The 17,770-nt window shown below is 36.7% G+C and overlaps 1 protein-coding gene across 33 annotated transcripts in view; it reads right to left on the bottom strand.

The window, feature by feature from the left end:
- Positions 1–17,770, bottom strand: part of PARD3 (par-3 family cell polarity regulator) — a 434,005-nt gene that overhangs the window by 186,325 nt on the left and 229,910 nt on the right. For 23 of the 33 annotated variants that reach the window (XM_040680350.2, XM_040680546.2, XM_040680478.2 and 20 more), the window contains 3 exons: positions 9,497–9,636; positions 7,785–7,913; positions 3,948–3,986 (listed from right to left, as the gene is read on the bottom strand). In XM_040680350.2, the coding sequence (XP_040536284.1) occupies positions 3,948–3,986; positions 7,785–7,913; positions 9,497–9,636 (308 nt within the window). The remainder of the gene's footprint in view (positions 1–3,947; positions 3,987–7,784; positions 7,914–9,496; positions 9,637–17,770) is intronic. The other 10 variants (XM_040680396.2, XM_040680425.2, XM_040680414.2 and 7 more) reach the window with 1 other exon arrangement.

The raw sequence follows: 17,770 nt of genomic DNA, 5'->3' as shown, positions 1-17,770 counted from the left end.
TTGGGGAATTCAAACTATTCAAAGAGCATTCACAAGCACAGTCATTAAACTATTCCATTAATTATTCACAACAAGTTATGCCTCCGTTCTGTTCATTAATGCCCCCAGAACAAGCTACTAAATCATAAAGTACCTCCTACTCTAAACACAACATTATTCCGTAGAAGATTACACATTCGCTTCTTCCATTTGATCTGCTTCTTATCTCACAACTTTATGAAAAACAGAACCTGAAACCACTCAAAATAGCACACTGTATGCATCGTAATCACCCTTCTGTCTCACACCATTGCAATAAAAAAGATATAAAAACAACCAGCATCAGTTATTTGTAGTATTCCTAAGTCGTGAAGGTAATAGCAGCATCAGTTCCACATTTGATCAAATCATTTTGTATCTTATGATATCAGCACTGCCAGTAGCGTTGGCTGGCATGACTGAATGTGAAATCTTGGCTCAGTTTTCAGAAGGTTGGATCACCTATTAAAGCAGTGGAAATTGAAGCTTTCCCGTATTGCTGTGTGCAGTGATCATGAAATGGAGTCTGAGTCCTAACTTTGAACTTCTTTACTAACAGACAAGGTCCTGTAGAAAATACTTATACACATATATGGTAATTATTATTTCTGTAGCACTATGCTTACATGAAAGTTAACTTGCCAGTTTGAATTCAGAAAACAAACAGTGAATGACAATTGTAAAAGCAAAATATTACTAAAACACTATTGACTTTCAAAGAATATGGGGGAAAAATTAATTGGCAGATGTTTTACATAGCATAATTAACAGTTCATTTCAATGCTCTGTAACAAGATTAAGATAATTATGCTTGGAAACAGAAATGTAATAATGATAAATTACTGGTTTTCATATTACGGTCATTCTCCTACATTCCAAATAATCACCATGTTCAGAAATAGGTGCATCTGTTCTATTTTGTCATCAGCTACACCAATGCTTATAACTAGTGTCTGGGCACAGCACGGCTTTCGAATGAGATAGAAGAGATTTACACCAGGACTAAACCAAATTTCATTCATCTGCAAATAGGAAATAAAAACATCTGTCCTGCTTTCACTAGGGCACGCTTACTGGACAGAGCTGACGATTCATTAGCAATCTCAATTTCTTACAGCTAACTGAAGAGCAAAGCTTAGATTCTCTGAGCTTAGCACGTTAAGCAAAGCCCTCATTTATGGAAGTTCATCAATGAGAATATAAGAATGTGTATTCTGTGAAGGTGCACAAAATATAAAGTTATATGCTTTCTTGGAAGGGCACTTAAGTAAGTAATAAGCCACTCAGTGATTTCAGTCTACATGTAAATTAAGAAGGAGACCAATTGTCAAGGTTTCTTTTACTATATACATGAAGATTTTAAGTACTGCATTCAAGTGCCACAATACTAGTATAAACCATTTCAAACGAGCAGTTTCACGAATGTAACCCCACGGGGTTAATAACACACTGATAAATTAGGCTTCATATTCTTGCATCGATATATAAATTTTATTTCAGGCTTTCCATTTTCAGGGTTCTTTTTTTTTTATCTTTATTTTCAAAGTTGCATTTTTCTCCTATTTCCCTACAAAGACATAGCCATTAAAAAAACAACCCTACAGCCATTTTCCCTTTAAATTAGAAGCAGATTTTTGTACTTCACCTCTCTCATTTCTATAGCTTCACTGCTTTCATCACACGTTTCTATCCTTTTTTTTTTTTTTCTTTTCTTTTGCTTTGCTTTCTACTAAATCAAGTCCTTGACTCTCGGAGTCTAAAACCTCACAAGTAACAGCACAAAGATCAGAGCACGCACAGAAACAGAAATTGCAAGATAGAAATCTCAAAGACCTGAAAATTAGACAGAGGATGAATAAATAGAGATAGAGGCAGACCGAAGGAAAATAAAGTAATGAAAAGCACTTTTAAAAATAAAAATAAATTAAAAAAGAAAACAAGTGTGTGACTGCATTATTAATGTGCAGCTGAGGGAATTCAGTTCTGCAGAAAGGTAGCATCACATCTATCCAAAGCAAAGAAGATTGGAAGGGAGGAGGTAAGTGCAAAAGCATTGTGCATTTTAAACACTTACTGACACCTTTCACATTTAGTCTATGTTTTTATTTTCACCCAGAAGGGGGAAATTTTGAGACATTTACTGTTCCTACTATTGGTCACTACTGCTCTTAGCTTTCATTTAAAAGAAAGGTCTCACTCCATAATGAAAGAAAACAAAACATTATGCAAAAAAATATCTTTGTATTGACCATGTTTCTTGCTCCATTCCTTCACTGTATGTGTCTGCATGTTTCCCAGTTCACTTCCTTATTTCTATGGCTTGTTTGGGACTTCTGGCTGATTCAAGCACAGTTTTTCAGCAATCCCTAGCTACTCATATGCTCCCTGTTGCTCCTGCATAATCCCCTTCTTAATGAGAAATGCATGGCTCACACCTACAGAGGAGAAATGAGAGTGCCTTTCTTCCTTTGGACTCCTCTTAGAAGAGGCAGGGAAGTTGGAACAGAAAACGGCAGAAAAAGGATTTCACCATAGAATTTGTTACAAAACATTAAGTTTGCAACAGATAAGCAATTACTTTATATAAATACCCAACAGGCAATCTGCCTAATCTTAGTGAGATTTTGTGGCAGAATTTCAGTGTAACTCCTTAAAGCAGGACACTTTTATATGACTGCGCCCACAAATTGTTTTCAATTGTATTCAATTACAGGCAGAAATGCCATCCTGGGCTTTGATCTTTGATCTCCTCACATATCAGCAGTACGTGTTAAGAAACTAAGAAGATAAGAACACACATGCACTGTAGAGATGTGCTAAAAAAATACTCTGAAGAATGTCTGACACAATGATATACCTACAGTCGTGCAAAGCCCTTATGCAGATGAGTTTCAGACTAGAGAATATATAAGGAAAACATAAGGTGGAGTATATAAGTGAGTATTGCTGCCTTCAACCCAAAGGCTCATTTTGCTAGTTCCATTGCATTGGACTAAAACACTGATAATGTCAACCCGTATACACTCTAAACTGTGATGACTGTTAAATCTCTTTCCCTAAACTCGATTTAATCTCAGATACTCTCTCACCATCACTGGCAAGGCATTCCAATTCATTTAGACATCGCTTCTTCTGTTTTACAGAAGCTTTTCTAACTAATTTCAAATCTTAGCACGAACCCATGAAATTTCTCTATAACCTAATTTAATATTTAATTTTGAAATAGGTACCTAATTGAATGGAGCTTCTTGAAGTGCATTTCTAACTCAGATGTGGCATACATTTAAGGTACATTTCTTGTAATACCCTATGTTAATACTTCATAAAATCTTTTTATTTTAGTAAACAGTTTTGCATGTTAGTATGTCAGTATAATCCGTACTAAAACTGAGTCTGTCCCACTGACTAAAAAGATATATAAGCAGTACACAGCCTCACTGACACAACACATGCAACCTGTTACAATCTTCAAAGGGTTAGACTTGATACTACTTCCCTATAATTTCTTTAAAACTAACTAATAAATCCTAGTTTGGTATGAAGGTCAGTTCAGGCCTACATTAAAAGTGCTTAATTGCTATGTTTTTGTATCTCAAGTTTTGGTCATATAATCACTGTTTAAACAATTAAGTTTCCAAAGGTAAGTTTCCACAAACTAAGAGCTTACTATAACCACTCCAACTTTAGGTCTTTGTGTATAAAAAGATGTAATTTCAAATAGTGTTTGAACATACCTAATAATTGAATTGTACATGATATTCAAACAGTATTTGAAATTACATTAAAAATTCATTTAAAATGTAAAGCTAGAGAGAGCCATCTACAGTATATAATGTGAAAGGAGGATTTGTGAAACTTCGATGGAGAAGTGCCATATCAGTTTAAAAACATTTGTGAGTCTTCCAGTATGGAAAAGACAAAGCTCTTACCGTTTCCTTTGGAATTTGTGACTGGCTTTGTTCTGCATTCTAAAGGAAGTAAAAAAAATAAATAAGAACACAGCTATATACGACATAAACTATCTATTAGTAGGGGAATAAGCAGAGAGGTCTAACTCTGACATGAAGTGGTAAGAGAAAAATGAAGGGCATTCATCACGCTGATTCAATTTTTTTCTAAATTAGCACTGAATGAGAGGTGAACAAAAATAACCTCCAGCAATCTGAGGCCAGTGCACCTGCCTTAATCTGGTTATGAAGAAGGTGGCTATCTGGCTAGGGACGGATCACAACTGCTCACACCATTTTCTGGCTAGTGGAATGTTCTTGGATGTTCTCCCTGGCATTTCTCTTCTACTCTGAGGGCTTCAAAGAATGACCTCAGCAATCCAGATGAACCCTTCCAAATATTTTAATTAAATATCTGTTTTAAAAAACATCCATTCACATTTTAGCAAGGGATTTCCCTTTGCCATAAGTTTGGGTGAGCCAGAATAATAGGACTGGGTATCCAAGGACAGGAGGGTGCTTTTAGCATATCATAGGTGGGACCCTCTTGTACTTTGCATTTGTGTCTTAGGGTATATAAGGCAAACACACATCATTGGGAAACCATTCTGCATCCCTCAAAAATTCTGGAAGCACACATATGGAATATTTCTCTTCCAAGTCCATGCCCACCCATATGAAAATCCCTTTAAACACTCAGGGGTCACCTTGCTGCTGGCTGGATGATTGCTTTCAGGCTAACCACATATTCTTCCATAATGAAAACCTAGATTTTTTGGGGGGGGGATTTTTTTCTTTTGGAGTCTTGCAGAAGATTGAAATTTTTAAACACAAGAAAATGTAGTGGTAAAATGTTAATGCAAACATTCAATTAGCTTTAATCTACAGTCAACAGCCAATAAAACAAAAGATGAAGGAGGCAAATGCTAGGAACACATAAAGGACCTACAAGTAGCAATGGACATGTTAGGCTGTAGGATATGGGTGACTAACTGCAAGCCCGCCTCTCTTTGCTGACATTGAGAATTTACTTATCTCAAAAGCTGAGCAACCCAGACCAATCCCTCAGGGAATTCAACAGTAGCAAACTCTATAAAAATATGTCACAGGAAGTTACCTTTAAGTCTGTGAGGATGACAACAGTCTAGTGAGTTAAACTTACAGTACACCTCACCCCCTTCATACTGGAAGGGAGCAAGGGGATGAGATTTTTATGAAAAAATCTCACAGTGATGTGGTCAAACACTAAGATATTAGATATCTGGCGTTACGTAACACTGAAAGTAATAAAATGCCTGGTATTCTGAAGAAGCATAACTGGTCTTCCAGATCTCACTGTTAGGAGTGGAGTCCGGCCAATCTGATTTTATACACTGTGGCCACATTTTAATCACTTTTACCATTAGCTGCATTATAGAAGCTGCTACACTGAATGGTGGTTCTCCATCACACACACAGCTCTCAACGTGACAACACAAAATCCCATACTAACCTCAATGGGCTCAGTTTAACATTCCTGTAAGTTTTATATACAACTACTCATTTTTGTAGGTTCCTTCCAGACAATAATGGCAACATGCATCAAAGACATTAAACTCACAACTCTCCTGAAAGTTTATTATCTTCATTTTACTTATAAAGAAACCCAAAGATAAATAACTTTTTGAAAGTCGTTCATGCAGCCATAGCCCAAAACATAAAATTTAAACACCTCTTTTATTGGGATTACTATCTGTACAAATGTTGGCAAATATAAAATCGTTTTAACAGAATGCTGCTCAGCAAGGAACAGCAAGTCCAGCACTTTATGAGATGGATAATATCAAATAACATGATTTTATGCTTACAGTTTCTGAGACATATCTCATTAAGGCAAAATTTAATGCATACAAATGTAGAAAATGTGACAGAAATAGGGGAAGGATGGAAAGACAAAGAAGGTTTATATGGCAAAAAGATGAACCAACATGATTTCAGATCCCCTCCCTCATCCAATATTAATTTTCTTTTATCTTCTACATAAAGCTAGTAAAAGTCAATGAGAGGAGCTGTCTGAAAAGATGTTTTTCTTTTAAGGTTATCTCTTACCGGAGAAGAAAGAACAGCCCTTATGATGGGTTTTAGCTCAACACCTTCCCCAGCAATTCTGCTTATGCTCATTGACAGCTGTCAGCAGAGCATACCTAACATTTCTTCAAGTCAAAATGCAAACAAACACATCTTTATGCAACAGAGGATCATCACACCCATGTACTGTCAGATCCTCACAGTGCAATTTGTTCAACTGGAGCTGCAGAAATGTACAACAGGTCAGATCTGACCCTCTGACTGAAGAGCCCATCTGACATGGAGATCTGGCTTCTCTAGTCTGATGTCTGCCAAAATAGCTCAGAGTATCACCTGAGCAGCAGCAGGGAGGCTACCGAGGTTAAACTCACTTAAAGCAGCTAATTTCATGTCATTTTTAAACCTAAATCAAGTTTTGCTATGGTTAAATACCTGCCATACTCACATCATATATTTTTTTACAAGACATTCAAACAAAACAGAATGCTAAATTATACATTATTTAATTATGTAATTTCCTATCTTGGTATAGAAATAATATACACAAAATTAATATATTTTCTTATTTCTAAGTTTATTTAGAAAACTTAAAAAGCATTTTCAATCACCTTTATGAAAGATACTGTGAAAATTACACATCATAGGAAATTATAAACAGATTGCTTTAATGGGTGCAGCAATAATGTAGGGCATAATATGACTTCAAATTGTTCATTTCTCTTCATTTTCACTTGCACTTATATGTATCAATACTGTAAGTCATGTTTCAAGTATACTGAGCTAAAATTGTGATACGTTTGCAACATTCCCTGTCATTTTGACTTACTAGGTGTAATTGTAGTTTTGAAAATAAAAGACTAATGTTAAATGTCTTGAAATGGCCAAACAAAAATCTATTATTTTTGCATTCAAAATAACACAAAGCCAATAGAAAAATGATAGAATCTATTCATCACACTACAAGCCACTTATATTTGTCCATTTTTATGATAATGCAGCCAAATAATTTATTTTTAGAGTTATATGTAGCTATGATAATACAAATAATAAATAACTTCAGCAGTTTAATTGAATACAGAACAAAGTAAGACTGCTACATTCACAGTCTATCTTTTCATAACAGAAATTATCTTGAATAATTATCAGAGAAATTTCTGTATACACTATGCAAGTGGAACAGGTACAGTATGAAACATCATTTTATTTCCATTTGATGTAAATTTCTCAGAAACATTTTTTGAATTACCCTGCTAAATTAATAACTGCAGGGTTTCTGTTGCATAGAGAGATTTCATTTATATTCAAAAAAGGCTACTGTTTCTTATATATTCCACTTTTTAGGTATTTACATATTCTGTTTTGGCATAATAGTATATGCACTGAAATATTTTAGTGAGCAAGTAGTGGGATAAATGGCAAGCTTTCAAACATAGATTTATCCATGTGAAAGATATGAAATAATTGCTTGTCTCCATGCATTCAAAGAAAGTTCATCCAATAGCTACTTCTATAGTAAACATCTTCACTCAAAGTAAAATTCTCACTTATACATTACTAACAAATATTTAATTCCGATACTAGATCTCAAAGATAATAATAAACATTCATGTGAAATGTCTTAAATAAAGTAAATACCATTTTGTTTCCTTATATGCATTGCCGGCCATGCATGTTTACTAGTAGGTGACAAGATCAGATCATTTGCTCGCATTCATCTAAATAAATCTCTTAGCTTCTCTCTATTTTACGCACCAGTTCCCTTGGATGGAATGTTTCTTCCTGTCGAAAAATCAGGAGGCTGACAGTCCCTCCCATCTTGGTGCTTCTCAGCAAGGACACAACTTCTTCTTGAGTTTTGCCTGTTAAATCAACTCCATTTACCTGAGACAAAGAAAATATTAGAAATTGATAAGACACTAAAATAGGAAAAATATTAGAATTCATGTAGAAAATTTATCTGATTCTCATGGGACGGTATTTTTAAAAAATGCCACTGAAAAGTACTGCTCCCTGGCTCAGTATCACTTACAGAAATTGCTGTAAATTATAAAAATAAACTACATAAATAAACCCTATTTACGTGATCTTCAGGAACAGACCACATATACTTGGTCTAGAAATATTTCAGAAACCTGGATAATAACTATAGCCGAAGTACTATCAAAACCTTAAAGCACTTTTATCCAATGCATTTAATTTGAACTCTTATATGGCTGTTTTCTTTCTCTTTCAAACATATTATTACAATTCACACTATTTCACACATATTTAATATTCACAGTAGTTTACTCTATTTTGCTGTTTCCTTCTTCTAGTCAATCTCCTCTCTGGCTTTCTTCATGTTTTTCTTTTTCCTGTTCTCCACTCTCACTACTCATTTATCACACTTTTCTTTCTCATCTCCATTCAAAAACATAAGAAATTATGCCAGATGTTGCCTTACTAATTAAACATGCATTCTTCACATATGAATACAAATAAGAATCAAAACAGCAATGTTTGCTTGCACTTAAGCAACAACAGAACACTTCACAGTATACTCTGCAGTGATTTCATCTACCAGTATTTTTACATATATTTCTGCACAAAATTCTTTTGACGAAAACCAACATGTGTGATCCAAAGATGATCCTGTTTCTGCATTGGTGTTATACATACATTCTAAATATATCTTCCAAATTAAATTGAGCCAAAAGTAAAAAACTTTTTTTTCCCAAAACAACACAGGGGCAGGTTTCTTTTTGCTTTTTTTCAGTAACCTGACCCCTTGGCCTCCATATGACACTTACACAGTACAGCCAAGTATGGAGTATGTAATGGAAAATTTTCCAGTTTGATTGCATGAGATAACTTGAGGAAGGGAGAAGCCAGGGAAAGACAGGGTATTCTCAGGCCTCTACAGAAACACTGTGGGCACATTAAGAGTGTAAATCAAGGGAACTCGGTGCTCAGAAGTTTGCAAACCATCTTCTTTCCCCTCATAGGAGATCACAGCTTACACAGTTGAGATGCCAAAACCATCTTCTTAGATGTTTCTCAGTCTCCTACCTAAGTCATCCAGGTTACGTTGAAATACTCTCAGCAATTACAGTAATTGCAGAAGGCTATGTGCTCTAGAAACAATTCAAGCTGACTTTCTCAGTTTTGCAGTAAAGTGAAGTTAGGGCACAGAGAGGCAGTTACACAAATTTCAGTTGTACCTTCAGTGTCATTTGGCTTAGGGACAGTAATGAAGTGCTGTGGATGGTGACATCTGATATCACTCCAGCTAGGTCTGCAGGAAGATATCTGCTCTGTGCCAATTTAAGGGAAATTTTATTCCCTTGAGGACATCCTCCCTTCAGGAGGGAAGTAGCTTTGTTTCTCAGTTGCACTACTACCTTATCATATAAGCTACTGAGAGTTTTTGGAGTGAATTACTCTATGGGTTCATGCCAAAACACAGACGTGTGATGCATCTTCACCTCAATTAATCGGTCTCCTGCTTTTAGTCTCCCATCTTGAATAGCTGCACCTCTTGGAAGGATGTTTTTCACATAAATTGGAGCAGAGCCACCAATTGGAACATCTCTTGAAGTAATGCTAAATCCCAGGCCTTCTGTACCTGCATAAAGAATGTAGAATGTTACTTATTAAAATGTATTTTTTATATTTTATATTGTATTTTAACTTCATTGAGCAGAATGTATGCATATCTCACTGATACAATCCACGAAAAGAAAAAATATATATAAGATATAATAGTTACTGTACAGGAGAGGGGAAAAAAAGCACAATATAACTGAAGTACTGACTCTTGGAACAGGTGGCTTAGCAGGCCCTTCATACAACTCAATGTTCTGATGATTTCCAAGTCACTGCCATATTTCCAACTTTCTATTTCAGAATAGATGAGTGACAAGGAAGCATATCTGATGTCCTGTCACCGCCTTCCCCCATGTCAATCTGGATATTGTCAATAATCCCCTTTTTCTATTGCAACTCCTTCAGCAAGTCCTTAGACATGAGGCCACAGGGTTTGTCAGCTCCCATATGGGCACCAGCACAAGTGGGCAGAACCGTAACTTTGTGGTCTCATTCCTTCTGCTCATTTCTTCAGCAACTCCTCTGCCCCATGGGCTTCTGGCCTGGCTCTTGGCAAATCCCCCATACGTGGTGCCACACAGCTGTGTGCTATCTGATGCCAGGGCCAGGCCAGGAGGTTGTGCTGTGCACCATGGAGATTGACAGCACTTGGCTGACGTAGACTACAGCAAAGCAGAGACCTCTAAGGTGACCCTGAGAAATCTACAAGGAAGTCCTGTACATATGGCAAATGAGGCATGCTCATATCTAGAAGACATTCATCCCTGAAGTGTACCTCATGGCCATACCCCACCAGCAGTAGGACTTGCAAGAGGAGAGGACAAACAGAAGTCTTTCCTACTACGTTAAAAGCTCATTTGTGATCTTCCCTCTGAAGCAATCCATCCTAAGTTATTGACAATCTTTGAAACTCTAGGCTGAAGTCCCTGAAACATTACACATCAGATCAGGTCCATTCAGAATACTTAACCCAGCATGAAAAGCAGACAGGCAGATGAAGAGCCTCCAGAGTGGCAGTATCTACACCATCAATTTGAAACACCTCAGAAGTTGTCAAAATACGTCTACAGTTCAAGGCAGGCATACATATGACCAATCTAGATTTAGATTTTAGATTTGTAGACTTTTACCTGACTGACTTAGGCTGTTAGGTCTCTGCTATATCAGTTTTACCGGAGGTTCTTTCCACATGCATAGTTACGGTCCCTAAAAGTTGCACAACCTGGCACATGTATAAAATCACGGGGACAGTCACTGATTTTATACAACAGTCCTCAACCTGAAGCCTCTGGGAAGCTGAGTGCATCCTGTGTGGAAGACACACAGAATTACTTCAAGTTAAAGCCTGAATTACTTTTGGCCTTAATCTTCCCCATGTTCATTTGCTAAGTCAATTTTTCTATTAAGCTATTCACACATACAAAAAGGAAGGAAGAGTCCAATGTAGTCAGTATCAGCTTATATACATATTTCTGAAATCTGCACAATCATTTTTGACTAAGATGTAGTACAATATAATTTGTTATCAGGAAGTTGAGACAGGTGGGGGGGGGGGGGGGAGGGGGGGGTTGGGAAACACACAACCTTTTAAAGTCTTCATCTTGAAAGTATCTAAGTCCTAATTTACCCACAGCAAGTGCGTGCAGCTCAGACGGTTCAGGAAATTTGGATCAGTTCCAAATTCAATGACACAACTTCCCTTCCTTATGTCTGCAGCATTCAAGATAGATGAAAAAAAACCTGATATTTGAATTTGAAAGTCTTCAGTCATTTTCAGACTGATATAAAATTTATCAGTGCTATTACATACAGATGAAAAAATGTTAGATCTCTTAACATCCGTATTTTACTTTCGAGACCTCACAATTTTAATGATGCTTCAAACATTCACAGATCTCTTTAGCTCCTTGCAACATGTGAAAATGATCTATAAAAGTGAAAGGTTGGGGTTTTTTTAAGTAGCATCTCCGCTTTTTATGGAATTTCTCTCTTCCTTAATTTAAGGATCTGTAATATACAATGCTGTTCAAATACATATTTTGTGTGCTAAGATTTCTAAAGTGATATCAGAATGTGACAGCATGCTCAGGACAATATTTCATTATTAATAAGCTTAATTCCCACAGCTTGATCACGGTGTCATTACAGATGCCTAGTTCACACACTCCACTTAAAAGCCCTACAGAAAAAAAACAGAAGTTCAAACATTCACAGTACAAATGTGCACAGGATATAAGCTTGGACTGTGGCATTTTCTGCTGTCAAATCTTCCGAAAGCCTCTACCAAAGTGAGAAGAACGCTGAAAATCCAGACTGAGTCCAGATATCAGCAGAATAAAATTCTAATTACTCATTTCTGTGGAAAGAGAGGGCTTTGACTGGGCTTCATTCTGCTCTGCTGCTTTCTAGAGCTTTGTATGAGGCAGCTTTTGGCTGTCATTTTCAGCTGGCTTTTTCACAGGTTCACTGTGCTCTTGGTGTACTAGAGCTACCCTTAGCTGGATAATGCAGCTTCACAAACTGCCATGCTTAATTGTATTTAAGTTAGGATTGACAACACAGGGAGATAAATGGATGTGTCTGACTGGGGCCAAAAATAAATATTATTTCAGTGACTGGATTGTTCTGAAGCTTTTTTTCTTTTCCTTTTAATATACAAAATTAATTCAGCTATCCCTACTCCATGCATTTCAGTTGCCCCATTAACAGCAATGGACAAAATACCTTATCATCTCCCTGTTGCTAAAACATATTTAGTCCCGAGAATGTAAAATTCTGAGGTAGAGTAACAAGGTAACTGCAAACATGCTGTAGACACCTCTGATACCTCTGATTTATAATTAAAAAAGCATTAAAATGGGAGAAACTGGACATGCCAAACCAGAACAAGAGGTGAAGAAAGAAGAAATTTCCATCTTTTTGAAAACACGAGAGCCATTCTACTCAAAGCTAGGAGCTTTAGCGTGCAAGGTCTAGATTATCTAAGCTATGTTCAACTCAGTCTCTTAGAGATTTTGAAATCAGTGACAGTAGAACACATCTTCTTCTCTCTATAGTTGTCATCTCTGACAACTATCAAATTACACCAAGTGATAATAACGTTTAAAAATTACCCACTAATTTGGGTAATATAAATTCTTAGGCTCCTTTTGATAAATCAGCAGCTCTCTCGACAAGTTAGAGCTCCCCTTTTCACTTGAATGCTATTCTGAGCACACCTCCTAAGGTCACGATACCTGAAAGTGCTCAGCCAGCACCTGAAGACAAAGAAGTCCTAGATGAATAAAAACAGCAGTGGCAAGAGCAAAGCAGCCGTATTGTACAAACAGAAGAGAGGAAGATTTGATGCTTCACTTGGTGCTTTGGAGGAAATTGGTTCTATTAGCAAGAAGATACGGAAAAAGAAAAAATCCTTTATGGAATTCATTCAACATATGTTCAAAATGAACACTATCTTCTCATTTGGAATCAGTCTGATCATAAACTCACAGGATGTTAAAATAATTTTTAAACCTTACTGGAGATTTTCTGTTATCTCCCAGTGAAGAAGTGTTTAATTTCTCACTAACGCTACGTTTATCTTCTAGACTGTAGGAAGAGTGTCTGGAGTAACATTCCTCATTTTCTAAGGCTCCTCTGCATCAAAAATTATGCAGTCCTCAATCAGCATCAACAGCAGGTCTAAATTCTCCAGAGCAAAATGGGCCACTGGGGAGAAATACTGCCAGAACACAAAACAAAAAGCAGCCATCTCCTCAACATTGCTTCCAGTGCTTTCATGTCACTTTATAAAGGACATTAATTCAGAGACTGAATAAGGAACATCTGAAAGACCTGTACTGTCTATTATTTACAATATGACTCTTACAGTATTTTCCCCTTCAGGAGTATAAGCAGAGCTTGAAGTAATTCATGCTCTTCTTTCTCTTCCAATTTTAGAAAATGTAAATGAGTTCTCAGATACTTCCATACAGATCTCCCTCCTTTTAAAAAATAATCTCACCTCTAAAACATTTTTATCAAAATATGTGATAATGAGACAATTGGGCAATTTGCTAGCACTTATGCAAGGGATGCAGACAAAATTTTATAACATCCTAAACATGGAAAATCCATGTGGGTGAACAGTTTTCTAATGAAATAAAGGATTGTAAAGGAAAAGTACGGACAAAGAACACAAACTCATTTTCATAAAATAATAAGGGATATTGTCTACACATATTAACAGTCTGTGACACAAAGTGGTTTAAACAACTGAATTACAAAATAAAACATGTCCACTTAATGAAAGCACTGGATTATGAAATTATCAACTATAAGGAGAGAGATAATGTTACAACAAAAGTAACTGGAAGGGCTGAGCGATAATCACAGTAAACGCTCTCTTTCCAAGCATTTCAAACTCCTGCTTATTCACCACAGACTGTTCCTTGAGATTCATGGATGGATGGATGATTTTCAAAATAATTATCCAATTATTTTATCCTAGAAAGTAGTTTTTGTTAAGGACTGAACCTCATGCAAGAACTGAACAGAAATGTGCTCTCCTCATCATTAGGGGCTTCGATAATCTAACCAAGACTATTTTAGATACTTCCTGAAATGTTGTTTTACTGCTCCTACTCTAAGCTCCATATTTTCAGAATATCAGCATAATTGCGCATGCAAATGACTGCTAATAAGTCTGTCTCTTAGCTGTCTATAAAATTGCTGCAGCCACACACCCAAACAATACAAATAATTGCATGCCCACTTTTATGCAGTTGCATGGTTTGGAATGAACATTTTCTTTTCTTTTCTTTTTTTTTTAAGTCTCCTAGTAAATAATGATCAGAAGTATGAAAAAACTGGAAAGGTGAAACTTGATGCAGATTATTCTTCAGTGGCTAGTAATGCCAAAAGTTATTTGCTTCACTTCTGAATCTTACTTCTCAAGGTCACTTAAACATTTTAGGAATCTACTACGTTTCAGAAGTGACAAACACCACTACTGCAGCTCAAAAGAAAATCTAAAATCAGCCTGCTTCTACGAGAGCATTTCAATCATTTCAAAAGAAATTTTAAATAAAAATTTAAAATGTCAGTTCAAAGTCTGGCTGAAAAAAAAATGTGGGAAAACAAGAGAATATGAAAAATGCATGTAAATCTGTACAGTTCAGATACATAATGCAGGGTAACTTAATAGTCAAGTTTAGGTTTCCATGTTTTATGCTGCACTGTATAAACCATTTAACACAAGTAAAGCAAGTGATTTTCTATACATGTGCTTTACTCCACAGCAAATACGATGTAATTTTAGAACAGTTTGGTTAGAAGGGACCTACAAAGATCGTCAAGTCCAATGGCCTGACCACTTCATTGCTAACCAAGTTAAAGTTTATTTTTAAGGGCACTATCCAAATGCCTCTTGGATACACTAACAGGCATGGGGCATCAGTCACCTACCTCTCCAGGAAGCCTGTTCCAGTGTTTGACCACCCTCAAGGCAAAGAAATTTTTTCCTGAACCTAGTCTGAACCACCCTGATACATCTTTGTGCTGTTCCCATCCTGCCACTGGCTCCCAAGAACAGAGCCCAGCACCTCCATCTGCTTCCTCTACTCAGGGAGCTGCAGAGAGCAGTGAGGTCACCTCTTGGCTTCCTTTTCTCCAGACTGGACAGCCACATGACCTCAGCCCCTCCTCACAGGACATGCCTTCCAGCCCTGTGACCAGTTTTGTTGCCCTCTGGATGCATTCAATATCTTAATAACCTTATATTTTATATATCTTTTTTTATATTTTAATTTAGCATACTTACAAGCTATCCATAACAACTCATTTGTGTTTTTTAATGATTTCTTTTTTTAAAAAAAGAGGGGTGTTGCAAGGCCGAGTGCTGCATTGCTATGCTGTGCAGTGCCCAGGCACCTGGTAGGTCTTGCTGTGTTAAGCTGCAACAAGAGGCAACGTTAACAACCACAGAAGGGGAAACAAGCAAATGGGGATCCAAGAGGAAACTGAAGAGCAAGAAGTCTTATAATTCTCCTCACATATAAAATGTACACATTTTTCTCTCTTGTGCACGGAAGTGTCTCCTTCAAGCCTAGGCATCTCCTAGAACACGGCTACGAGGACCTTTGTGTGACGGACCTGGCAATTCCTACAGCTTTCTGACTGTAAGGTTGTTCTTTACTTCTATCACTTAGTTCTTTCTCTTGAAGATATAATATTTTGCAAGAGATAAATACTCTCTGGGCTATGGCTGGCAGCTAAGCTGTGCTCTGGAAGCAGGGGGATATGGACTGAAGCCCAATTGCACAGAATACTTCAAATTGAAAACAGGGTAATATTTGGTGGAGCTAGAATCTCAGAATCACAGGGGTTAGAAGGAAACTCAAGAGAACATTGAGTCCAACCCCCCTGCTAAAGCAGGTATGCTACAATAGGTCACACGGGTAGGTATCCAGACAGGTCTTGAATATCTCTGTAGAAGGAGACTCCACAATCTCTCTGGGCAACCTGTTCCAGTGTTCTATTATCCTTACTGTAAAGTTCTTCCGCATATTAGTATAGAACTTCCTCTGTTCAAGTTTTAGGCCATTACTCCTTATCCTATCACTGCACACCACCAAGATGAGCCTGGCTTCATCCATTTGCCTCCCACCTCCCTTTAGATATTTATAAACATTAATCAGATCCTCTCTCAGCCGTCTTTTCTCCAGGCTGAACAGACCCAGGTTACTCAGCCTTTCCTCATACAGGAGGTGCTCCAACCATTTATCATCTTTGTAGGCCTCTGCTGGACTCTTTCTAGGAAATCCCTGTCTTTTTTGAACTGGGGAGCCTGGAACTGGACACAGTAGTCTAAATGTTGCCTCACCAGGGCAGAGTAGAGGGGGAGGATCACCTCCCTCAGCTTGCTGGCCATGCTCTTTTTAATGAACTCTGGGATACCACTGGCCTTCTTGGCCACAAGGGCCATCTCTAGCAGATCATCCCCTAACCTGTAATGATACATGCAATTATTCCTCCCCAGGCGCAAGACTCTATGCTTGCTCCTGTTAAACCTTATCAGGTTCATCCCTGCCAACATAGAAAGGAATCAACTTAGAAAACAAGAGCTCAGATTTGACATTTTAGCTAAAGAATGATATATTTAATTTAGTCAGACAAAAATGTAGTTATATATGATCCAACACAATGAGTATTACCATATTTAAGGGCAATCAAATTTGAGGAAGCTAATTCAAAGATTGAGCACTTCAGGTTTTTCTTAGAACAGTGATGTAAAAAAACAGTATATGTGAAATCTGATTAATACAACATCCAACCGAAAAGCAGCATTTTGAATGCTTTAGTGAGCATCAGGCTAAATGCCACAAGTGCTGAAAGACTTGAGCCTTAGAATCCTTTGTTGAATAATAGGTTATTTATTATTTATAAGTGCTGGCCTAAATTTCTCTCTCAATTGTATTCGCTCTTGCAGGCAAAAAGAAATTTAATAAATAAATAAATAAATAAATAAATAAATAAAATCACTTTGGAGCTGTACTTTTATACATGAGATCAAAATTTGTCCTGAAAGTTGTTATATCGCTTGTGTTATATCAGTGATCTTATTTCCTCTATATATTAGCTGTTAAGAACTTCTTTATTTATTTGTACTTACTATGATTTTACACCAAAATATATATAAACAGGATGGCTGTCATCTCTTGTGCTATCTTAATTTGTGTGAACTATTAAGCCAGATTGTTATACACCCTTAATAGCATTCGAATATCAGTAATAAACCGTACATCTATATGCTAAAAGTTCAGGCCCTGACCTTTAAGGAAAGATAAACAGATATCCATTTTCATTTAGAAAAGCCAACAAACATTCTGCATTGACTGAAACATATGACTGACCTTCTCTTCTGACTTTATTAAACTGCTAAATCCTATGAAAGTTCAGGTTATTTTAAAATGCCAAAACAGCAATAAATATTAAGAAATCATAATTACAGAAGCACATACCGTAGGGCTATCTTACTGTGTCATTTTATATAATATAGCTCATGCAATATATAGAAACACAGCTGTAAGCTCTCTGTATTAAAAGGAGTCAATTCTCATATACTACATCATTAACCAGAATACTCAGGTTAAATAAAAAGTGAATTTCAAGAT

This window comes from Gallus gallus, chromosome 2 (genome assembly GCF_016699485.2).
Source record: "Gallus gallus isolate bGalGal1 chromosome 2, bGalGal1.mat.broiler.GRCg7b, whole genome shotgun sequence".
NCBI lineage: Eukaryota > Metazoa > Chordata > Aves > Galliformes > Phasianidae > Gallus > Gallus gallus.
This window is presented reverse-complemented; position numbering and strand designations above follow the sequence as displayed.